The sequence below is a fragment of the Prinia subflava genome, chromosome 6, assembly GCF_021018805.1.
Source record: "Prinia subflava isolate CZ2003 ecotype Zambia chromosome 6, Cam_Psub_1.2, whole genome shotgun sequence".
Lineage (NCBI taxonomy): Eukaryota > Metazoa > Chordata > Aves > Passeriformes > Cisticolidae > Prinia > Prinia subflava.
The window spans coordinates 38,498,275-38,523,493 of record NC_086252.1 but is presented as its reverse complement, the minus strand read 5'-3'; the positions used below and the strand labels follow the sequence as shown (position 1 = coordinate 38,523,493).

The window sequence follows — 25,219 nt, the reverse complement described above, 5'->3', positions numbered from 1 at the left end:
AGCCAGAACCTGGCTGGGCTGATATCTCCCACTTGTACAGATCAGCACCAATCCCAAAGCCATTGCTTCTCCCTCCCCCTGGTTTGTTTGGTTTGGTTTTTCCCCTTCACTGCAGCTCCTCAGCTCAATTGCTGCATTTTAGGCAAATAAATACTCCTTTTTGCTAATGCTGGACACAACCTGTGAAAATTTTCTGCATTTAGATTCAACAATGCTGCTCTTATCCCCAGCTCATCTCCAGAGAGACAATTACCATTTCCTTTGCCTTGATCTTGTTTGTTTAACTTGACACAGTGAAGAAAGGGCTGACATTGACCAAAATCCCCAGCATTAATTTCTCTCCTGTTTGGCATTCATCATTGCCACCGGGCAGGGGAGACATGGCAGGCTCTAAAATACCACCCCAAAAAAGACTCCTCAAACACCAACCCAACTGACAAACTCCATATGCAAAGGGAGCACCCTTGGGTTTGCTTGAAAGCCCCCCAAAAAGCAGCTGCATGTCATTTTTTTCTAAGAGACAATTTAGCCAATCCAGGAGTTAAAATGGGCTTTAGAGCCTGGATGGGCTCTAACTACAATCTCATTCTTTTTAATATTCAGCTTATTACTTAGTTATTTAGTTTATTATTATTATAGTTATATTACTATTTATTATTATATTTGTTTATTATTCAGTTTCTTAGTTTACTCATTTTTATAATAACCCTTAACAGCTGCAGATAATGTCAGTGTGCACACCTGTGCCATGCACCTTCCAGTGGACACCTGTACCATTTTAAATATCTTTAAACACCATTTCTGGGCTTAGAATGCCAAATTCAGATCTGGACTGGGGCATACTTTGTAAATTGGACCTGTTCTTTGAGTCTGACTGGGAAAAAACCAACCCTGAATTTCCAAGCTGCTTGAGGATGGCTCTGTGTGCCCTTGTCCCACCAGCACAGGTAACAAACCCCTGGTGTCCAACCCAGGCCCACGCGAGGGGGAAGCCCCCCAGCTGTGTCTGTGCTGTGTCTGTGCCGTGTCTGTCCTGTGTCTGTGCTGTGTCTGTGCTGTGTCTGTGCTGTGTCTGTGCTGTGTCTGTGCCGTGTCTGTGCTGTGTCTGTGCTGTGTCTGTGCCGTGTCTGTGCCGTGTCTGTGCCGTGTCCGTGCCGTGTCTGTGCTGTGTCTGTCCTGTGTCTGTGCTGTGCCTGTGCTGTGTCTGTGCCGTGTCTGTGCCGTGTCTGTGCCGTGTCTGTGCCGTGTCTGTGCCGTGCTTGTGCTGTGTCTGTGCTGTGTCTGTGCTGTGTCTGTGCCGTGTCTGTGCTGTGTCTGTGCTGTGCCTGTGCTGTGTCTGTGTCTGTGCTGTGTCTGTGTCTGTGCTGTGTCTGTGTCTGTGCCTGTGCTGTGTCTGTGTCTGTGCTGTGTCTGTGTCTGTGCTGTGCCTGTGCCGTGTCTGTGCCGTGTCTGTGCCGTGTCTGTGTCTGTGCTGTGTCTGTGCTGTGTCTGTGCTGTGTCTGTGCTGTGTCTGTGTCTGTGCTGTGTCTGTGCTGTGCCTGTGCCTGTGTCTGTGCTGTGTCTGTGCCGTGTCTGTGCTGTGTCTGTGCTGTGTCTGTGCCGTGTCTGTGCTGTGTCTGTGCTGTGTCTGTGCTGTGTCTGTGTCTGTGCTGTGTCTGTGCTGTGCCTGTGCCTGTGTCTGTGCTGTGCCTGTGCCTGTGTCTGTGCTGTGTCTGTGCTGTGTCTGTGTCTGTGCCGTGTCTGTGCTGTGTCTGTGCTGTGTCTGTGCCGTGTCTGTGCTGTGTCTGTGCTGTGTCTGTGCTGTGTCTGTGTCTGTGCTGTGTCTGTGCTGTGCCTGTGCCTGTGTCTGTGCTGTGTCTGTGCCGTGTCTGTGCTGTGTCTGTGCTGTGTCTGTGCCGTGTCTGTGCTGTGTCTGTGCTGTGTCTGTGCTGTGTCTGTGTCTGTGCTGTGTCTGTGCTGTGCCTGTGCCTGTGTCTGTGCTGTGTCTGTGCCTGTGTCTGTGCTGTGTCTGTGCTGTGTCTGTGCCGTGTCTGTGCCTTGTCTGTGCCGTGTCTGTGCTGTGTCTGTGCTGTGTCTGTGCTGTGTCTGTGTCTGTGCTGTGTCTGTGCTGTGCCTGTGCCTGTGTCTGTGCTGTGTCTGTGCTGTGTCTGTGCTGTGTCTGTCCTGTGTCTGTGCTGTGTCTGTGCCGTGTCTGTGCCGTGTCTGTGCTGTGTCTGTGCTGTGTCTGTGCTGTGTCTGTGCTGTGTCTGTGTCTGTGCTGTGTCTGTGCTGTGTCTGTGCCGTGTCTGTGCCGTGTCTGTCCTGTGTCTGTGCTGTGTCTGTGCCGTGTCTGTGCTGTGTCTGTGTCTGTGCTGTGTCTGTGCTGTGTCTGTGCCGTGTCTGTGCTGTGTCTGTGTCTGTGCTGTGTCTGTGCTGTGTCTGTGCCGTGTCTGTGCTGTGTCTGTGTCTGTGTCTGTGCCGTGTCTGTGCTGTGTCTGTGCTGTGTCTGTGCTGTGCCTGTGCTGTGTCTGTGCTGTGTCTGTGCTGTGTCTGTGTCTGTGCTGTGTCTGTGCTGTGTCTGTGCCGTGTCTGTGCTGTGTCTGTGTCTGTGTCTGTGCTGTGTCTGTGCTGTGTCTGTGCTGTGTCTGTGCTGTGTGGACCAGCAGCCCCTCTGGAAGCAGCACGTACCTGCAGGAACTCGTTGAGCTCCACCTGCCCGTTCTTGTTGAGGTCCACCTCGTTGAGGATCTCGTGCAGGGTGTTCTCGTCGATCTGCACGCTGATGCTCTGACGGGACACGCGCAGGAGGAGCAGCTCAGCACCCGCGCCCCCTCAGACCCTCAGGCTGCTGCAGAGGCAGCCAGGAGCACAGGGAGCTCACCTGCAGCACACGCTGCACGTCCAGGATGGTGATGAAGCCCTTGTTGTCCTTGTCAAACATGTGGAACCGCTTCTTGTACCTGCCGGGGAGGGGCTGGCGCGTCAGGGCTGCCCCGGGGCTGCAGGGGACAGCAGCAGCAGCTCTGCTGCCTCACTCACCTCTCAATATCAGAAGGCACTAGACAGATCTCAGACGTGTTTGTTAACTGGTCTGTTTTCACTTTGTAGCCCATTTCATAGTACAGAAATGTTTTAGCCGTTTCAAGCTGTTCCTGCAATGGAAACACAAAACCTGGGTGTCTGAGCAATGGCAAGTTCTCACCTGAGTATTTCTTTTTTATGCTTTATTGTTAGATTCTTCCACTTAACCAGTATTTTTCTAAGGTCCCAAAATTAAGTAGATGGCAGCTGAAAAGCATCCAAAAGTTAAACTTAGGCACTTTTTACTCTTGGAAAAAGGTATCCAGGCTAGCAGAGACTTCTAATTTCTGTGTGAATGCTTTCAGGACCATCCACACCTTCAGTCACACACAGTCTGTCTGCCCCTTTCAGGACAAAATGGCCTTTTTAGGCCAGCCTACAACATGTCATTTCTCTCCCACTTGATATCTTAGTGTGATTCACCCAGCTGCCCAAAATCAGGATAAAAAAATCAGGGAGCTCAACACCAGGCAGATTCTTTATGGTTACAGGAGCCTCCTTTGCTGAGGCCGATCTGTTGAGAAGTGTCAGTGAAGCAAAATAACTGACAGGAGTAGGACAGCAATGCCAAGCCTGCCTTCGTTTCTAAGGCTGGGAACAACAGGATAGAGATCTTCCCCTTCCCCTGCACATCCTGGCCGACCCCAACCCATTTCACAGCCATTCCATGGAGCCTTTAGAAGGACAGGCACCAAGTGACTCATTCTCCCGGGAATAAAACATCACTCGCAGTTCTCTGTCCAACCATCTGGGATCGTTAACAGGGAAACTCCCCAGGTAAACAAAGCAGCTCCAGCTGCAGAGGGCCCTTTGTACCTTCTTCTTGTGCTCGCACCAGTTGAGCTCCTTGGCCATGATGTCCACGATGCGGGGCAGGGCCTCGTGGGCAGCCTGCACGTTGAGGAAGGCCAGGCGGGTGCGGCGGGAGATGATGTCCACGGCGGTGCGCGCGTACTCCTTCACGCCGTACACCACCTGCGGGCACGGCACTCACACACGGCCGCAGGGGCAGCCCAGCACCCACCCCAGCAGCTGGGACAGCTCCCTTCTCCTGGAACAGTCCTCACAATCCACCCGGGATCGAATGTTTGTATGTGGGGTAAACAATGGGCGCTATGCCAGCATTTAATTATGCATACATATATTAATACCTGTATATATCGATACATAAAATGTGCTCCAGGTACAGAAAAAATCTCGGCCTCCCCAAAGGAAAGGGCTCAGGGAGATGTGTCACAGAGCCACCGACCTGCTCGTCCCCAGGACAGAATCACAGAAGGTGACATGGCTTTCCCACATACCTCAGCTTCAATGTAAGGAAATTCAGATACCAGACGTTTCCCAACAATGGGCCACCTCTTCCCTGTCACCTGGGCGATTTTGGCCACCTCAAAAGCCTTGCCCCCGTAGGTGGAAGCCAGGTGCTGAGCCACCTGTGGGGAGGAAAACAAATCCAGCATGCTTTGAAAGCACATGAAAGACACATTTCCTTGACGGTTCCCCCATCCCCAATAACCAACAGGCTGCCAAGGGTGCTGAGTGTGCCAGCGTGGGAGGAAACCCCGTGTGGCAGAGGCTGGAGCAGCACTGCCCCACCGTGTCTGTGCCACCAGGACTGACAGCCAGCTCTCTGCCACTCTGTGACTGCGGCTGATGCACAGCTCGTGGGGGCTCCAGGGACCACAGACTCCAGCAAGTCAGAGTTTTAAAGCAGGGAACAGTCAAGTTCAGGAGGAAGGAAAAGGGGAAGACGATGAACAATTACTAACTTTATTTCTGTTACAACTATCTCTGCCCCAGCTCCGATGGGGCTCACCAGACCTTTGTCCAAGTTACACCGGTGTTTAATCTAGGGGAAGACCAGACCCTCCAGCGCAGGAACACAGGCCTCACCTCACTTTCCAGTCCATAGTCCTGCACCAGCCTGATGTAGAGCGTGGGGCTCCAGTCCTGCGCGCCCTCCAGCTGCAGCCCCATGGTCCTGCAGGAGCCCGCCTTGAGGCAGTGCTCGCGCACGGCCGTGTCGATGGTGTCCCGCGCCATGGCCCGGTACGTGGTCCACTTCCCGCCTGGGGACAGCGCTCGCCTCGGTACTGGGGACAGCACAGCCGCCCCTCACACACCACACACACAGCCCTGAGGGCCCGCGGTACCTGCGATGGTGATGAGGCCGCTGTCGCTGACGGTCACGACGTGGTTCCGCGATATGGACTGCGTGTCCTTGGAGTCGGGGTTGGTGACCAGGGGACGGATGCCACTCCAGGCTGCCAGCACGTCTCCTCTTCTCACTGTGCAGAGCCACACTGAGGCAGCGTGCCCCAGCCCAGGGTGCCCAGCTCCCGCTGGGCTGCTGGGCACTGCCAAGGGCTGCTCCATACCCTGCTCGGCCCTGAGCAGCCCCAGAGCTGGGGAGAGCCCCCAGAGTCAGGGCAGAAGCTGGGCTGTGGAATCCCAGAATCACCGATGCTGGAAAAGCCCTCCCAGGCCATCGAGGCCAGCTTACATCAATGCCCACCTTGCCACCAGCCCAGAGCACTGAGTGCCACCTCCAAGTGTTCCCTGGACAGCTCCACGGATGGGGCCTCCAAACCTCCCTGGGCAGCTCCTACCTGACCCTCCTTTCCAGGAAAATTCTTCCCAATGAACCTGAACAGTCCTTACATTACATTTTATAAACCAAAACAAAGTTTGTTACATAAGTGCAACATTTCCTTTCAGATCTTCCAAGCTTCTCCTCTAGCTTGAAGGTTATTATTCCAAGATTTCCTCTTGACAAGTCATCTTTATCCCCAGCCTTCACCCTAAGTGCAGCTACCAATTTGCTTTATACTGAAGTCTTTGGAACATGTTTTTAATACAACTTTCAAATGACCGATAATTGAAAAATCACTACAAGGGTGTAAAAAACATCCCCCAAAGAACAGGGAATAGATTTCCGAAATCAATGGTGCTCTGCCAGCGTGTTTAACCTGCCAAAATGAAGTGTTAATCACAGACACAAGATCCTGTATTAGGTTTATAAACTAATGAAACTACAGAAAGCAGCACGCGTGACGCTGTAATTAGGCAGCTGGAAGGTGTCCAAGCCTGTGGAAGTTGATAACCCTGGCACTGGCTCTGGCAGCAGAGCAGGGCTGTGGAGGCTTGATATGGGCAGTGCCGTTGTTATTGCAGCTCCAGCCATCTATAAACAGTAATTGCACAGGAAAACCAGCACAGGCCCAGCTGGGCTGGGCCACAGGGACTGAACACTTCCCAATGTGCTGCTGGAAGATGCGCGGGAAACCACGGAACGGCCTGGCTTGGGACAGACCTTACAGCTCATCCCATCCACCCCTGCCACGGCAGGGACACCTTCCACTGTCCCAGGCTGCTCCCAGCCCCGTCCAGCCTGGCCTTGGGCACTGCCAGGGATGAGGCACCCTGTGCCAGGGCCTCCCCACCCTCACAGGGAAGGATTTCTTCCCTATATCCCACCTAATCTCTGTCCTATTCACATTCTCATCTCCCTCCCTGGTCTCCTGCACTTCCAACACCAACTGCTGCTCCAGACACTCAACAGGAGCTTCCCTGGACTTTCAGAACTTCATACAACATGCAGACATCAACCCTCCCCTCCAGGAAACAAGGAATCAAACATTTCCTATCTCCAGACAGCAGGTTTTCCTACACCTGTACAGTATGTCACAGTGTTCCTGCCTGAGTGCTTTTCAGACTTATTTTAATGCTGCAGCAGAAAGGCAGCAGTACAAATGCTTTCACAGAGTAGTTTAAATAAACAAAGCCGCCCTCTGGAGGAAAGATGGCAGCCCAGGGCAGTGGGGGAGTTCCCTCCCTGGAGGTGCCCAGGAAAGAGGTGGATGTGGCACTTGGGGAGGTGTGTCAGCGGTGACGATGGTGCTGGGACTGGGTGATGTGGAACAGCATCACTGCACAGCTCATGCTGACACCTCAGCCACCAATTCCAGACACCCAGACCACAGGAACCACAGCTGCCAGTCACACAAAAGCTTCAGGCAGCAGCACTTCCCCAGGCTGGAATGGCTGGAGCCCCCAGCCCTTCCCAGGAAGGATTCCCCCAGGATTACCTTCCATATCCGGGCCCAGGTAGCTGCGCACTTCCCTGAGGATGAAGTTGATGTCCTCCTCCGTGGGGATGGGGTGTGCGGTGACATCCGTGGGGCTGTCCGTGGTCCCTGCGATGGTCATCTTCTCCCAGGGCAGGAAGAAGATCACCCTGCCGTCGCTGGTGGCCGGGTCCAGCAGCCCCATGTTGTCAGGGCTGCAAGAGAGGAGGGGCCCGGCTCAGAGCGGGAACGGGGCGGTGGCACCGGGGTCTGTGTAAGGACCAGGACACAACACCTGGTCTCAGGTAAAGGAGCCAATAAATCAACAAATAATGGATTTCACGTGTGGCCAAGACATTGCTTTACACAGATGTCCCACAAGTCTGGGGAAACAAGGCCCGTGGATATTTTAATGACATGAAATCGCAGTGATCCCTTCAATCTGCCTCCACAATAAAGGTGGAGCAGGAGGGTGAGGGGTGGTGACTGAAAGGAAAAGGAGAACAAGGAAGAGAAATGAAGACATTTAAGGAATATCCTTCCAGTGACACTAAGCCTGAGTTTGTCACCACCTGCCACTTCAGCAAGAAGGAACACCCACAGACTCCCGAGGGATTTGGACCAAGGAACGTGCTCTGAGTGCTTCCAGCTCTGTGGCCCTGAATGGGGAGCTGTGCTTTGAGGAAAAAAGGCAAAAGAGACTCAGTGGATGCTGCTACTCAGGCATTATTCATTACCTCTGCCAGTGCGACAACAGAATGATTCAGTACAAGGAGGAAAAACTGTAGTGCTTTGGATAGGAGATTTTAATTCATGTATCAGGTTTTTCTGGTGTAATGTAAGAAAGACATCCACAGGTACAACCCACTACCTCCTCATGGCTTATTAAAAAGCTCTGCTTGTATTTCAGGAAACAAAAGGCTTTTATGAACACTTCAAAGTAAACAGCTTTTATGTAGGAAAACACTGAACTGCCCCTTTTTTAGATCATTTTTGCTTCAAGGACTGATGCTGACTGATGCTGACTGAGGTGCTGCAACTCCCTTTACAAACACGTGCAGTCAGGTGGGGCTCTTCAGCTGTGCCCCTGCTCCTGGGACACAGGAGCACAGGGGAGGGGGGCAGCAGATGCAGATTTGGGTGGCATTTAGGGACTTCAGAGGGGAATTGTTCAATGGACACAAACCCTAGGGCAGTGTCTGAAGGCAAAGACCTGCCTGGGTGGGATTTCAGGCTGAATCGCTGAGTACTGCAGCTTTAGGAAGTCTGAAGTGATTACTGAAGGGAAGCTGGCAATATCTGGCAAGGCTGGGAGAGAGGCTGAGAATTTCATAGCTAGCATGTATATTAGACCCATTTTAGCTGATATTTATAGACAGCTTAGGCATATGGTGGCAGAGGTGCAATCTAATAGGGGAAGTCAACACAGGTTTGGGAAAGGTAAATCACCTTAGACAAATGATTACTTTTTAAAATGAAAAAGCTGTTGATTTAGAGCCAGAGGAAATCAGAGGTTTAATATACAGTATCAGAATTCAGAAACTTTACAGACATTTTCTTCAAAGTATGCAATTTTTTTGATGTGATTTCATAAAAACTGTTTAAAAAAAAGAAGAGAAAGAAGCAAAGACTTCAAACTCAGTTTCCCCACAGCACCTCTGGACTGAAATGTTTTAGACTGCACAGCAAACGCTGAGAAAGGCTGAAACTGTTTTCCATATGCCAATTATTTACTGAATCACTGATACCAGCTATCCTGGGAAGCTCTCTCTCCATGCCCTTTGCCACGCTTGTTCCAGCTGATTTAAATAACTAAAGAACCACCCAAACAAATGCAAAATAAGGTGTTTTGCATCAGAAAGAAGCATCTTAACACCCAAATACTGGCCTTCCTGAGGCCTCAGGAGTCATGCTGCTGCACACCAGGAATACCTCTGAAACAACGTGGTTTTATGAGGCAGGAATTCCTATGATTCCACCATGGGTGCGAGAAGGAGGTCAGAGCCGTGGTGAGATTTCTCTTTAAAGATGGCTAAAATGGGCAAATTCGGGATTGGAAACTCCAACACGAAGCACAAAGCAATGCCCTCATAGAGAAATGTAGAGGTAAAAGGTCAGGGAGATCCATGGAGGTGTTGGGTCCAGGGAAGATCTCCTCTTGAAGAAGCATTTGACCAAAGCACCACAAACGCAGTTAAAGAACGACAAAAAGACTTTCCACAGAGAAGAAATAAGGTGCAACAGGCAAGGTTACCTGGAATGTGACACAGAGCAGAGAGGAAAATTCCAGAAAGACAGAAACATCTGAAATTGGTCAGAAGGGAGAGGAAAAAGCCTTGCCTTCACAGACACATTCCAGGCAGGAAGCCTAACTAATGAGGACAGGAATTCTGGGACTATTAATGAAGGACATCAATGAGTAAGAAACCCATGGACAGCGAATGCATTAGGTTAACATTAGTTTTACAAAATCTTGACTATATTTATAACTAAACCCTCTAGATTAAAAAAAAAAAATCATCTGTGTGACTATGGGCCAAAATCCTGCAACACATTCACAGGGCACACATGGACATGGTGAAATGCCAACCTTCCTGTGCTGAGCAGTGTTCCTTGGCAGCAGGAGAAGGAAGGCCTGATACAACCAAGATTAAATCCCACGAGTGTTTTCTGTTTAGCAGACAGTTCCCTGCTTTCAGCTATCCCACTCCAAGGAAACTCAGTGCAGTTTTATCTTATCAGCTGTGCTGTGGAGGCCGTGTGTGGGCAGATATATTTTCCAAGGAAAGTAATGCCCACATGCTGACATACACCGGGGAACACGGAGAACAAGAATTCTCCACATTTCCAATTAAAATTATTGGGTTATTACAGAATAAATAAATCAGAGTTCTCAAGCGTATCCAGCCATCTTCTACTTTGAACTTACCAAGTGAGTCCAGGTTTTAAAGCTTTCCACGTTTTTGTGTAGGGCCATAAAGCTAATCACACACATCCTTCTCCTGGCATATGAGGAAACTGGGATTACAGCCCATTTCTCCACATTTTTAGTACTTTAAAGCAGCTTTCAGGTCATTTTATCATTTTTCATGGAGAAAGATACAAAAAATGAAAAAAAAAAACCCAGAGGAGAATGCAGGGGTGATTTTAGACCAGGCCAAAAGTGCCTCAATTTTACAGAGTGTGGTCGTGTCCCGTTGGGACAGCTCTGGCAGAAACACCCCATGGTGCTCTGGAAGGCTGAATCCTGTCCTGACAGGGGCTGTGGAAGGCATTATTGCAAGGGCACTGTATCAACACAACTGGGCTAAGTCCATAAAGGGGAATTTCCATTAGGATGCTAATGACTTCAGGAACCAAAGGTAATATTTGAGTTCCGACTGACAAGGCTGGCTCGGGAGAAGGGGATTTGGCTTTGCACAGCAAACAGGGAGAGGAGCAGGAGACTGCAGGGAGCAGAGGGCCACAGGAACCTCTCCTGGAACATGGAGGGCACGTCCTGTCCACCAAAACCCCCACGGGTGGGCGGGTGGGCTTGAAGCCACAGCAAACGTGGTTGTGTTACTCTGAGCTACTTCTATTGCCTGTGATAGTGATTACTATCACTGATTACACTGCCCATTCTATCACTTATCCTGTGCTTCTGCACTCCTGTTTCCTCTGAGCAGTCACTGCACAGGGAGTTTCGGATGTACAGGCAGGCAGTGGAACAAGCTGATCTCTAAAGAGCCTTCCAACCCAGACCGCTCTGTGATTCCGTGATTTAACAGGACAAGAGATTCTGTGTGAAGGTGCAACCTCTCTGGAAGGTTTTACATGCTCCTTGTTTTCCTGAGGGGGTGACCAGGCAGCAGCACACTCAGCTCAAAGGCATCATTGAAACAGGTGCTTTCACAAGCCTGGGGATGTGCTGCCTAAACGCCTTCTGCTTCAGCAGAGCCCTGCCTTGGGGAGATCTAACTAAAAGCTACACGGCTCCAGCCTGTTCTGAATAGATGGAATTGTTCTTCTCACCGGCACAGCGCCAGGATCCTCTTTAAAAAGCACAAATAAAAATCAGAATCACACTGTGCAGCACTCCGAAGCGCTGCAAAGCCAGCGGTGCGTCTCTCCCAGCTGATTTATTCAGCAGCAGCAGAGATTACAAATGGTGTTCCACGGGCAGCAGGCCCCCCGTGCCTCACCTGTAATAACCAGGCATCACGATGTGCACGCCTGCACTGGGCTGACAGATGTTGGGCACCTCCTGATCATCCATTTTGCGCACCGAGTCTGTGAAGGGTCCCGTGGCATTGATAACACACTTGGCTCTGACATCGAACTCCTTCCCTGTGAAAGAAAACAGTATCAATCACAGACACCATTTGTTTCCTGCTCACCGGTGCTCTTTGTTATTCATGTCTCTGTGAACTCAGCCTACTGTAAAGTGTACCCTGTGTGTCTGAACACAACAGCTGGGATGGGTCTAAAAATTAACTAAGTGTGCACCCAACACCAGACTGGAGAGAAAATGTCTTAGAGCGGAATTCCAGCTTATCTGTAAGGGCAGAAGAGAGGCAGGGGGGTGGAGGTTGCTCAGCTCAAATCTGCCTCTCAAGAAGAGAGATTTCAGTCTCAGCCCGCAGACTCGGTAAATGGGATTACTACTGTACAGCACGGAGCCTTTTACAATGTCATCTTTGCTTGACACGAGGGCTGGGATGGAAAGCTCAGGCTGGCCTGCCAAAACACTGGGGTTTGAGTGAGAAATGTGACAGAAGTGGAAGCTGAGCGACACTAATGGCACAGCCCAGGAAGATGTGTGGGTTCAGGGCTGTTTGCAGATGGCAGCGGCTCCGTTCCTCCCGCCAGTGTTATCCCAGGGTGACACTGTCCCCTGCACTGCACACCCCACAGACCCCACTCACCTGTGAACACATCCCTGCAGTGCACACCCCACACTGACCTGTGAGCACATCCCTGCAGTGCACACCCCACACTGACCTGTGAACACATCCCTGCAGTGCACACCCCACACTGACCTGTGAGCACATCCCTGCAGTGCACACCCCACACTGACCTGTGAGCACATCCCTGCAGTGCACACCCTACAGACCCCACTCACCTGTGAACACATCCCTGCAGTGCACACCCCACAGACCCCACTCACCTGTGAACATGTCCCTGCAATGTACCCCACACTGACCTGTGAACACATCCCTGCAGTGCACACCCCACACTGACCTGTGAGCACATCCCTGCAGTGCACACCCCACAGCCCCCCAGACCCCACAGCCCCCCCAGACCCCACAGCCCCCCCAGAGCCCACTCACCGGTGATGACGTCCCTGCAGCGCACCCCGCAGACCCTGCAGACCCCACACACCCCGCAGACCCCACAGCCCCCAGAGCCCCCCCAGACCCCACTCACCGGTGATGACGTCCCTGCAGCGCACCCCGCAGACCCCGCAGACCCCGCAGACCCCGCAGACCCCCCAGACCCCACTCACCGGTGATGACGTCCCTGCAGCGCACCCCGCAGACCCTGCAGACCCCACAGACCCCACAGCCCCCAGAGCCCCCCCAGACCCCACTCACCGGTGATGACGTCCCTGCAGCGCACCCCGCAGACGCGCTGCCGGCCCGTGTCCGTGTCCGTGCTCTTGAGCAGGTGCCGCACCTCGGTGTAATTGGCGGTGGCAGCGCCGTAGCGGGCGGCGGTCAGGGCGATGGCCAGGTTCATGCGCGCGTCGTTGTGCTGTCCTGCAGGGAAGGACAGCCGTCACCCGCAGCCACGGCCCGCGCCATGCAAGCGTGTCAGCGCTGTGGAAGCGTGTCAGCACGGATCTGTCACAGCTGTCCCTGTCACATCGCATAGCGCTGACGGCCGCCGCTGCCGGCTCCGCACACGCGGGGCCGGGGCTGTGCGGGCAGCGCCCCACGGGGCTCTGCCTGCCCCACGCACCCCGAGCCTCTCGGCAGGACCTGCCCCGCTGCCCCGGAGTGAGCAGCACACAAACCAGCCCTCCCTTCCCTGAGCAATCCCGCCGTGGCTCGGTACCCGTATCCCAGATCACAGCAATACAACTGGTACTAACACACACGTCCCATCACTGAGCGAACGCGTGACACTCGACACCCAAAACATCCTTTTAGAGACTGTGCCAAAGTTAACTGGGGTTTTTGTACATTCCTTTGAACTTCCCAACATACAACATAAAAGCACCCAAGAAAGAGAAATAAGTGGACAAGAATTAATGAAGGATTCTTAACATATATCATTAAAGATTTATTACTGAAATTCCCTCGTTAAAGAAAACCAAGAGAGAGGTGGAGGGACTGTGAGGGGAAGATGATTAATTACTCTGAAATACTGGCTTCACCTGAGACTTTTCCTATTTATTATTGCACTGAAGTTGGAGGCCTGGATGCTGGCTGGAAAGAATTACTATACATTGAAGGGACCAGGCTCTGTGTGTCCTGAATAATTAATTTCCGAGCAGGCTAAACTTCCCGAGGTACAGCTCACTTCCCCACCTGTTTGGGCCACTCCTATCACAGACGATACTGATAAAGTGATAAATTTGTAATAGATACTGTAGGTGATTTATGTTGCCAGCATTCCCAGCATTTAGTACAAATGGTTTATGTAAAGTTTGGTCCTTCGGATTCTGCCTGCGCAAATCTGCAACCCCTGTGCAAATCATCTGCTCCCAGCTAAAAGGGCAAAGTTATAAAGATGGGATCAATGGCCTCGCAAGCACCACCTCCCCTCCCCAAACCCCTCATTCCAACCCAGCCCAGGCTGTGCACTGCAATCTGTCTTCAGATACGAGAAAAAAAGTTACACAAAGTGTACAGGAACGGCAGCATGATAAAGCACCAATGAAGAAACAAACAGTAACTCCAATTCCACACAGCAAACAATGCCCGGAATCAGCTGCAACAACGGAGAACAGCAAAACAACTGAGCAAGATGTCAGGAAAAGTTGGGGATGCTCCATCACACGAGATCCACGAGAGGGAACAACCATCGGTCAGAGCTGGCAGGCAAAGCATTCAGTAAATGCACGGGCACTGCAGCTGCTGCCGTGGCAGGAGGGATAAATGACCTTATGAGGTTCACCTCAAACCTGCCCAGTTTCAGGCAGGGTTGAAAGAAAGTACAGCTCGTGTGCAGAGGAAGCACTGGGTGAAAAAGGGACAAAGGACAGCGCCAAGCTGTGCTATGGCAGCTGCTTCCACACAACAACAGGGATTCCAGAGGAACCCAGTGCTCAGGGAATGACTGGATGTGGCACTCAGTGCCCTGGGCTGGTTGATGAGGTGAGGTCACAGCTTGGACTCGATGCTCTTGGAGGGCTTTTCCAACATAAATGCTTCAGTGATTCTGTAACGCAGGAAACGCTCCTCTAGCCTGCAGCCACGGGCTCTCAGGAGCTCATTCCTCTGGAGACATCCCCTTTATCTGAACCGGGCCAGCCTGACGGCACTGCAGGACTCCAGGCTGTCCTGGCTGCAGCAGCACCCCCAGACAGGGGCCACCAAACCCCAAACCCCGCCGTGCCAGCAGCACAGGGGGGTTTGTTCCCTCCTTGCAGCAGGGGCCAGGGGGGTTCAGACCCCCCAGTCTGCTCCTGCCAGCATGGCCCAGGTGGCACCGACACACAGCCCGCTCTCCTGGGGCTGCCCTGCTGTGGGCATTCAGCACACGGCAGCACGGCCCCCCTTCAGCCAATATTAGCTTTGGTCTATGGAACCCTGACTGTTTAAATTCGGCGAGTTTGCCTCTTCCCGGATTTGTCACTTATTTGTCCAGAGCAAAAGCAATCCGGAGAAGCCAATCAGCAGAATAAATAATGTGGAAACGGGTGGCTTCTATAAAACCAAACTTCCAAGTAACAAATGCTTAGCAAGCCCCAAATCCAAAGGCTGCCTGGCGTTTTGTTGAGCCTCCCAATGCTCTTAAAGCCAGAGTGAGCTCAGCACACTCTCAGCACATACCAGGATTTGGACCACTGTATTCAAAACATTTTCCTGCTTTCTCTGAACCTCTCATCCATTTTCCCCTCATCATTATTCTGATGCAAGAACCCCCATGCTATTACTCACTCCTCAGCTGTCCAAAGGCAAGTGAGTGCCCGTGGAATGCATTTGCAGGCAGAGGACTGGGAAATAACCAGTTCCTGATTAACTGCACTGGTAGAAAAACACACTGGCTTCAGATTGATGTGACCTACAGTGTGGAGTCCTTGAGTATTTCATGGCATAAACAGCAGAGATCTGGAGAGGTCTGGATTTGAAAGAAGTAAAGAGTGACTTCCCACCTTGGGAATTTATCATCTGTGGAGAACAACAGTGCAACAGTTTCGGAGAGATGGGGTCACAGGATAGTGGTTTCATACTCAGGAACAGCTGGGGTTTGCCTTTTTTTTAAGGCCTGCCAACTGGCATGTGTGTACTCCCCCCTAGATAATGCCATTAAAATGCTGCACTTCAACAGAGATTCAGAATATCCTGAACTGGGAGGGATGCACAGGCATCACCCAGTCCAACTCCCTGCCTTGCACAGACACCTCAACAATCCCCATTCCCTGGGGAGCCACAGTGAAATGGGAACTGTGACATTCCCCAAGAACAGATGTTCACCAGTGCCCTGCCTGGACCCTGCTGCTGCTCCAGGGCTGGTTTGAGCACTTGCTCCTTGCACGATGCCAGTTGTCACCTGCTGCATCCTGACAGGAGGCAGTCACAGCTCAGCACCTCGGGAGAAGCCTCCCCAGCCAACTGATGGAACATGCTGAGTTGTCTTTGCAGCTCCTTGAGCAGCACCTCTTGAAAATAGCAAAGAACTGGAAGGAATCATCCCTCCCCTCACTTGTTTTCACCTGCTGTAATATGGGGACAATGAAGAGATACTTTCATTTTTACTAAGGGCAGTCAACCCAGCTTTTCCCAAAACACTGGCCTAAGTGCTTTCACCAAATTAATTAATCTGTATCCTCTAAAAAACCCCTCAATCCTAGAAGCCATGCTGCTGAGCACACTAAGGGTGCAAAGATGGTTTGAGTAAGTCTGTCCCACACCACGTTAAGCCCAACAGTGATGCCATTTGGTTTATAATTTCTTCTTCTCGTGTAATTTGGGAAAATTCTATTTTCACTCCTTAGTAGCAAACGCTGTGTTTCTTCACATCCGAACAGACAATGTTTCCGCTGGCACTCACAGGATCCTCCCCCAGAGTGCACACAGTGTACATTCAATTTTATTTTTGTCAGAGCTGAGCCCCAGGCAGCAGGGAGTGGTAACAGAGCCCACAGACTTGAGAGATTTGTTTGGGAGTGACTGAGGAGCGCTGTGTGAAAAGCAGAGCGCTAACGAGGCGCTCTGGCAGTTCTGGGATGTTCTGTCCCACAACCTCCCCTCACACCAATGCACAGAACCACAGAGCCCAGAGAGGCTCGGGGTGAGGGGACCTTAAAGCTCACCCACCCACGGCTGTACTCCCCACTGAGCCCTGCACCAGGTAATGCAGGCACTCAATAAAGCAACACAGGAAGCCAAATCCTTTCGTGTTCAAAGTTTCCTCACTGTGCACACACAAACCTTACCCAAACCTCGCCACATTTAATGCTGGCGAGTGATCACACAATTATCCATGTGCATTAAATACATACAACTGCACTTCACTACGTCACCAAGACTGCCCCTCTCCTGTAATTTTAATGAAGTGCTTAATTGCACGAGCAGTTTTATTACAAGCATTAAGCAGGAGCCCGGGAGCTGCTGTGCATATGGAAAGGGTTAGATCCCAGATAGGCACAATGACTCAGCTGGAGTGACTCAAAACCATTCCAGACTTCTCTGAGCGAGAACTCAGCAAATTCTCCTCCCCAAACACAAGAGAGTAAGTTCAGGGGGAATGTCCCCTTGGACTCGTGAGTCACACGTCAGTACAATGCCCTCACACCTGAACTCTCCAGCTCTCTGAATCACATGAAACTGAAGTGGAATTTGCTAGAAACTCCCAGACTTTCTTGGATATGCAGCACTCGTGTCCTTGTTGCTGTCCTGCTCCAGGGGGATGAGTTCTGACCTGGCTGCATGGGCTCCATGCCCCCCAGCAGCACAGTGACAGCACTCCTGGCTGTCCCTGCAGGGCACAGAGAGCCCTGCTGTGCCCCGGGCCACCCGTGCTGCTGAAGGAAGCTGGGAAGGATGAGGGACAACCAAATATGCACTGGAAACAACCACACCCCACATCTCAGCTCTAACATCTGCCCTAAGGTGTGAGCTCTCATGGAGAGAGAAGACTCCAGCCTTCCCACAGGTACATTGATTCCAACAGATTCAAACTCAGATATGACACATCCAGTTTAAATAATCCAGCAGTAGTCACTTTAATTTCTGGTCTCCTCCATTTAGCACCAGCTCAGATCACCAAAACTAAACCTCCTTACTCTTGGAATGACAGAACAATTTGGGTTGGAAGGGAGCTCATCCCATCCCACCCCCTGTCAGGGACCATTTCCACTATCCCAGCCAACCTGGCCTTGGACACTTCCAGGGCTCCAGGAGCAGCCACAGCTTCTCTGGGCACCCTGTGCCAGGGCCCCCCCATCCTCACAGGGAAGGATTTCTCCCTGATCTCCCACCTTCCCCTGCCCTCTGCCCGTTTAAAGGCAATGCCCCTGTTCTACTATGATTTATTCCAAATTCTGTACTTATAACCAAAGCAATGTCACAAGCAAGAGGCAGAAAACCCATAAAATATTTTTACAGAAGAAATCACAGTATCCTTCAAATGTCTGTCTGATTGAGTCTGCTGCCAAGTTACAGCACAGGAGATAAAACTCCTACTGAAACTAAGATCCCAGAAAGCAAAAATAAGGCACAATATCCACCACATCCAGTGACAGACCAAATTTGGAATTCTGGCTCTGTGTGACTGCTTTATAATTACGTTGTTTCCCACTTCTTTTGTATCAGCCTTCAACTTGTCACTACACTGCGAGTGCCGTGTCAGTGGCAGGAAAAGCACCGTGTTAAAATGAAACTAAACATTGTCACTGTCAGTTTATGGAAACGGCGCTAAAATGTCACCGTGAGCACCCGTCACGGCGGGGCTGCCGCGGCCGTGCCACCGCGCCAGGCGGGGACGGGCTGATGTCACCACAGCTTACTGTGTCCCCAGTGCCACCACCGGCGTCCAGGGGAATAAATCCCAGCGGGGTGAGCTCCCATCGGGGCCTCGGTGCTGTTGTTAACTCCCAGCACAGCAGTGAGGATGCATCACCCCCGTGTGCTGAGCTCGGCCAGCTGCTGCTGCGCCATCCGGGCAGCCCCACCTGGGAATGGCACAGCCAGGGGGAGGCAGTGCCATGCCAGAGAGGAGGGAGCAGCACTGCTCCCACACATCACAGAACCCACGGCACCAAGGCTGGAAGAGACCTTCCACATCACCCAGCACCACCACAGTCTCCCATAGCCACGTCCCAAGTGCCACATCCAGGTGCCTCTTGAAGGGTGCCAGGGATGGTGCCACCTCCACAATGTATTACAGTGCCTGACCACTCTTTCAGTGAGAAGCTTTTCTAATGTCTGCTCTGATGCTCCCCTGCACAGCTTGAGGCCGTTTCTTCTGCTCCTGTCCCTTGTTCCCTGGGAGCAGTGAGATGTGCAGGGGTCCCATCACCCCCTTCCCTTCCCCTCCCAATGACACGTCCCACGGGGAGCAGCACACCTGGCACCCCGTGAGCCCCTGCAGCTCCCACAGAACACACCCCTGGCTCACAGCACAGCTCCAGCCCTCCCCTGAAAGCCACGACACACCGGGGACCACTCACATGTTTGTGCCACAATGAACAAGTAATGTCGTTTTGTTTAGGAATAATCTTAAATCTTTTTGGTAACATGATCTGAAGAATTATTCCCCGTTCACTTCTTAAGGGACACAAACCCCATCCTTTGCTTATACAAGCATTAAAAAAAGAAAAGAGAGAGGCCCTGAATTCACTGGAATATTCATCATTTCCAACCTTAAACCCAGAGCGTACAAACAGACGAATCCGGCAAGTCAGAAAGCAAAGCCAATTTAATCTGTGGCTCCCCTGAGGTAAATGTAGTTCACAGTCCTGCCCCCACCCCAACCTCAGCCATAATCCCTGCTTCCTGGAGGTAAGAAAGCACTGGAGTGAGGAAAATTCTGCAGCAGGATATAATGATCCAAAATGACAGGGACAATAATGACAATGAATTTCATGTCTCCCAGTCATGAGCTGGGGATGCTTGACTGGGCTGACTCACACGATTAAATTGTTACAGGTACAGCAGGAGATGCAGTTATCATCCCCAGCTTTTGGGAGGGCGCCTGGGGCGGCAGGCAGGCTGCACGGCCCTTCTGTCGGGAGCAAAGGGCTCCTCCTGCGGCTGTGCCCGCACCTCTGACAGAGCCAAAGCTGGGTTAAACATGCAGCTGGTGCAGGCCATTGATTTTATCCCTTCTGAAATGCCAGAAGCGCCCTGACGGGTAACGCGCGGCGGGAGCGGTGAGCCACGAGCGTGTGGGGATGGGCAGTGCTGGGTCCCTGTCTGTGCCAGTGCCAGCACGGGCAGTGCCGGGTCCCCTCTGTGCCAGTGCCAGCACGGGCAGTGCCGAGTCCCTGTCTGTGCCAGTGCCAGCACGGGCAGTGCCGAGTCCCTGTCTGTGCCAGAGCCAGCACGGGCAGTGCCGGGTCCTGTCTGTGCCAGTGCCACCAGGGCAGTGCTGGGTCCTGTCTGTGCCAGTGCCACCACAGGCAGTGCCGGGTCCTGTCTGTGCCAGTGCCAGCACGGGCAGTGCCGGGTCCCCTCTGTGCCAGTGCCACCACGGGCACTGCCGGGTCCTGTCTGTGCCAGAGCCAGCACGGGCAGTGCCGGGTCCTGTCTGTGCCAGTGCCACCAGGGCAGTGTCGGGTCCTGTCTGTGCCAGAGCCAGCACGGGCAGTGCCGGGTCCCCTCTGTGCCAGCCCAGCACGGGCAGTGCCGGGTCCTGTCTGTGCCAGTGCCAGCACGGGCAGTGCCGGGTCCTGTCTGTGCCAGCCCAGCACGGGCAGTGCCGGGTCCTGTCTGTGCCAGTGCCACCACGGGCAGTGCCGGGTCCCCTCTGTGCCAGTGCCAGCACGGGCAGTGCCGGGTCCTGTCTGTGCCAGTGCCAGCACGGGCAGTGCCGGGTCCTGTCTGTGCCAGTGCCAGCACAGCATGGGCAGTGCCGGGTCCCCTCTGTGCCAGTGCCACCAGGGCAGTGCCGGGTCCCCTCTGTGCCAGTGCCAGCATGGGCAGTGCCGTGTCCCTGTCTGTGCCAGCCCAGCACGGGCAGTGCCGGGTCCCCTCTGTGCCAGCCCAGCACGGGCAGTGCGGGGTCCCCTCTGTGCCAGCCCAGCACAGATACTGCCGGGTCCCCTCTGTGCCAGTGCCCCACTGCTGTCCTGGGCCACTGCAGCGGTGCCCAGGCAGTGCTGCCCTCCCGTGCATCCTGCAGGGCGTCTCGGGCAGCTCTGGGATACGGGACACGGACAGAACACCGGGGAACAGCGGGGCACACACGGAGCACAGCCCAGCCGTGCCCACCGTGAGTGTGCCTGCAGGGCTTCTCTCACCCACACAGCCTCAGGAAACACCAAGAAATATGAGTAGCTGCGTATTTAAATTCACCTATGCAAAGTCTGTGCAGTGACAAACTGTCAGGGGTTTTGTATCCAGGGAAGGAAAAACAGCCACAGAGTTGTCTGTAATATCCCTATTACAGCTCAACATCTCCAAATATCCATTTGTCAAACATGAATTATAAAGCTATAACATTTCATAATTCAGGACACACTCAAATCCTAGGAAAAATAGCTACAAGAGCCCAAATAAAAAAAAACATTTATTCCATTTTTGACAGCTTAATGAATGCCCTACTCTTTTGCATTGATTTTTGTGTGTGTGTCTGTGTGTGCACGTGTGCCTGGGAAGGATTTCTCAGGGGGTTTGCTGTAAACAGGGAAGGCTAAATCCTCTGCCAAGGCTTCTTCTACTTTTAAATAAGCTCCATATTAAAATATTTCAGCAGAAAACGTTTGCAGAACTAGTGAGAACGCAAAAAGCAAAAAACCAACTACTTATATCACAGTAAACATACTGGAGATTTGTAGAACAAGACATTAAACAATTCAATACCTTGATGTGGCAAGAGAGTCCCAGTCACAGCATATGTTAATTTCTTCTTTCAGGAAATAACAGCAAATTCAGAAAGCACGGTCAGCAGAGCCCTAGAATCTTAAATTCAGGATTGATTCCAGAACACAAATTTTCCTTACAGACCTAAGGGCTCATCTTGCAAGGCAAAATATGTTAAAAAAGCCTGCAAGCACCTAGAGACAGAAAAATAATGTATCATAAAGAGAGCCGTGCCACTTGGAATTGCTGAACACTTTACATTGACGCACTCTGGCCAGCTGGATCCCCGCTTTAATGGTTTTCCTAGTTCTTATCATAATGAACTCTATATAATTTAAATGGAGATTAATTCCTCCATTTAAAGTGCTTTAGAACAATCCTGTCCGAGATCCTGAGCTCAGCCCAGCCTCTCCCCGTGCCTCCTCTCCAGTTCTCCCGCAGCCCCTAAGTGGATCTGACAGATCCCTGCTCAGATAGCAGCCGCCTTCTCCCCCCAAAATGTTGCCTTTTTGCTATTCAGGAGTATCCTAATACCAACAAATGCTAAATGCAGTCTGACATGTCCCCCTAAGAAACAAACTTGTAAGTTGTGGCTTCAAAGCAAACCTTGAATAAATAGGACACGTTGTGTACACCCCGGCTAACATCCAACATATGCTTTGGCTTCCCGATGCTCAGGCAGAGCAAGAATAGCCTCTGGACAAGGCTGTGATTTGCTCTTGCTGGTACTTCCAACATTTATAATGTACCATTTTTTTGTGCCTGTATAAACAATTTAAGGATGTAATGAAGACGACCCCGGCGCGGTTGGGAACACAGCGTCCCCATGAATTATGGATGCCCGAGGTGCCGCCGGCCCCAGCGCGCTCACAGCCGCGCACGGAGCGGCCCGAGCCCTGCACGGGGACAGGGCCACCACGGGCACCCTGCACAGGGCCCTCAGCACACCAAACATCACTGGGACAGGAACGTGCTCACCCTGCCCTGTGGTGGTGGGGATCCACTGCTGGGACCACTGACAGCTCTGCTTTCGACAGTTACGGGGACAAGGAATAAAGGAAAGCGAGCAAACGGGATAAAACTGCCTTTAACTGCACTACAGCTAACACCCTCCTTCCTAAAAAGGCCAATTCATTGATCCACTCTTTAGGGGAGAGGGAAGGGATGGACAGAGAAGGGAAAAATATCCCCTGCTTTAGGACTTGTATTTTGCTTCACCATTTTTAATACTCTATTTTATGATTAATCCTCCTGAAAGGACTAAAACAAGTTTAATTTCATCACCCCCTTCTCTCCTTCCAGTTCCATCCCCTTTCCATTTGTGCTGCATCCCTCTGCATTTGGGGTGTGACAGTACATCATTAAAATTCAAGCACAAATACAAGTACAAATACAAGTACAAATACATTAAAATACAACTACAACAATTACAAGACCTGAAGGGAGCTTGCTGAAGTGTTAGGACTCAAAGCCCATTTTCTGTGGCCAGAACACAGGTTGATTGATGAGGACAAACAGCTCCTGTGCTCCAGCCCCACGGGAGCCCGGCTGCCCCACGGGCACCCCACAGAGAGGGGCACAGGCAGCAGGGAGCTGAAACGTGGCCTGCTCAGACCTGAACCAACCCTCCAGTTGGACAGTCATTGATTCTGCGTTAGGTGCAGCCTCACAACACTCAGATGTGTGTTATCAACTCACAAATTTCACCCGAGTCCCTCAAACCCATTGTACTCTTCAGGGAAACTGAGGTTTAGTGGAGCTTGGAGAGCTTTTTAAATTTTAATTCCAAACAGCATTTCTTTACATTCTGCCTAAAACCAAGGATAACTAATCTGTATCTTGGAAAGAAAGCAAAATAAAGGAAGAATTATTTTTTTTTCCATTTTACTCTTCCTTTCCAGTACTGAGTGTGGGTTTGCTCCCCTGTGTTGGGATGGCACCAAAACCTCCAGAGACATCTCTCAGTCACTCAGAGCCCTGCCCTGCCCCTGTCTGCCCCCAAAGCCCACGAGGCACCTTGAAGGTGAATCTTTAGATTTACAGCACTGTTTAAAATAATTGTTCATGTAAGAAACATGAAGACCGATCTTAAGGCTATCCTGAAAGATGTATCTTTGGAATGCTGGAGTAGTAAATAGCCACAATACAGCCAAATTATTTTTTTAATCAGAAAAAACTTCACTAGATTATAAATAGATTTCAAGCTATAGTGCTCTTATGAGAAGTGTAATTACAGTTAAGAGAACCACTTCGTTCTCCTGGCAGGCTCCTGGGATCCCTTAAAACAAGCTAAGGGATAGTTCAGGATACAGGAAAATAAATCTGAATTCCTTCTCTGTGTGCTGTCTACGGCAGGTCCTGGGCTGGGTACAAAAACCACCACATAATCACAAACCAATTTTGCTAAATTTGCAAATTTTGCTCTTATTTCCTCCAGACCTTAAAAATAACATAAAATGCAGCTTCCATCAGTAGTAAATTCAAGTAAACACCAAACATCCTTTAAATCTGACCCTCCTCTCAAACAAGAATCTGCACATACATATTCCCACACATATATATGAATTTTTAATTGTTTATCCACGCTGCTGGGCTCTGTCTGAGACACCTGCAATTAACAACAGAAGCTTTAGCCAGAAGCCTCATAAACCGCATTGGAGTCCAGTTGTTTCCAGAGTCCTTCCCAGTCCAGAACCCCTTTGATGAGCTGATGAATTGTTCTAAATGCAGTTCTACAAAGGGAAAAGAATTCCCTTTATAATCCATCTTGTGTGAAGACCTTTCTGCTGACAAAAGGTCAGAAACCACATCTCCACCAGAACACTTTCACACTGCTCTACACCCAGCAGCCAAGAAAAACCACTGTATTTTCTCCTACATCCAGGAAGTTGCTGAAACATAACTCTCAAATGAACAGCTAAGAGCCGAGTGGAATCCTTCAATCTGTAGAGAGCCAGCACACAATCTCCAGGCTCACACGTGTGTTTTAACCCCAAACCAACCCCCAGGGCACGGAACAGGCAGAGGGGGCACGCACCATCGTAGTAGACAATGGCTCCCACCAGCTTGTCCCTGCGCAGCATGGGGAACAGCTCCAGGGCCCGCGCCTTGGTGAGGACATAGCTGCTCTTCAGGCACTGGCTGCCCGCCACCAGGTCGTACAGCTTGATCCCCACCCAGTAGTACGGCAGCTGCCACCACCTGAGGGGAAAAGCACCGTGGATGAAAAAAACAAACACAAAGGAAGCAGTTAGAAGTGCGTGCACAGACTGTTACTGCAATACAGAACACGGTGAGTAACACAGCAGTTCTTACAGCAGTTCTGCCTTGTGCAGCATCACGAGCTCATGGTAACAAGACAGTGTAAATACGCCAGACTTAGGTGTTGTTTGCCACTGTTTTCAACTGAGCTGCTCCCTACAGCGAGTCAGGCACATTCAGGGATTTATTTGCTCTAAAATCGGATCTAAACGGGGCTGCTGCACCTCTGTGTGAGATACTGGAGCTGTGTGTGCAAGCTGGGAGGGTCCCCCAGGCACAGCCTAAGGCCTCCTGCACAAACAGGACCACAATAAACGCAGGCAACCACTGACCCACACAAGCTCCAGCTCTTGCAAGCCCTCCCACTAAGACAGGAATAATAAAAAGAGGAATGGTCCTAAGAAAATGAGATTCCTTCATCAAAACCTCTCTGCTCTAAGTAGCCTGTCCCAGTGAGTAATTGCTCTAACAGACTGAAAACCTAACCCAAAGCACTGAGTCTCTTCCCCAGAGGAGGAGGAACCTGTTCTGTCCATCCCCAACTGCCCTGTGCTCATATGGGCTGAAGAGCACCTTGCTGGGAACACTGGGAGGGCGTGTGCTGAGGACAGGGGTGCACTGAGGGAACAGCAAATATGTCCTGGGAATGAGAGC

At 51.4% G+C, this 25,219-nt stretch overlaps 1 protein-coding gene across 1 annotated transcript in view; it reads right to left on the bottom strand.

The window, feature by feature from the left end:
• Positions 1–25,219, bottom strand: part of GPD2 (glycerol-3-phosphate dehydrogenase 2) — a 52,526-nt gene that overhangs the window by 4,879 nt on the left and 22,428 nt on the right. Inside the window, exons 6-16 of the mRNA XM_063401070.1 lie at positions 24,342–24,505; positions 12,704–12,868; positions 11,312–11,456; positions 7,149–7,342; positions 5,214–5,348; positions 4,954–5,129; positions 4,362–4,493; positions 3,877–4,035; positions 3,019–3,131; positions 2,861–2,939; positions 2,668–2,766 (exon numbers count right to left, since the gene is read on the bottom strand). Of these exons, the coding sequence (XP_063257140.1) occupies positions 2,668–2,766; positions 2,861–2,939; positions 3,019–3,131; positions 3,877–4,035; positions 4,362–4,493; positions 4,954–5,129; positions 5,214–5,348; positions 7,149–7,342; positions 11,312–11,456; positions 12,704–12,868; positions 24,342–24,505 (1,561 nt within the window). The remainder of the gene's footprint in view (positions 1–2,667; positions 2,767–2,860; positions 2,940–3,018; positions 3,132–3,876; positions 4,036–4,361; positions 4,494–4,953; positions 5,130–5,213; positions 5,349–7,148; positions 7,343–11,311; positions 11,457–12,703; positions 12,869–24,341; positions 24,506–25,219) is intronic.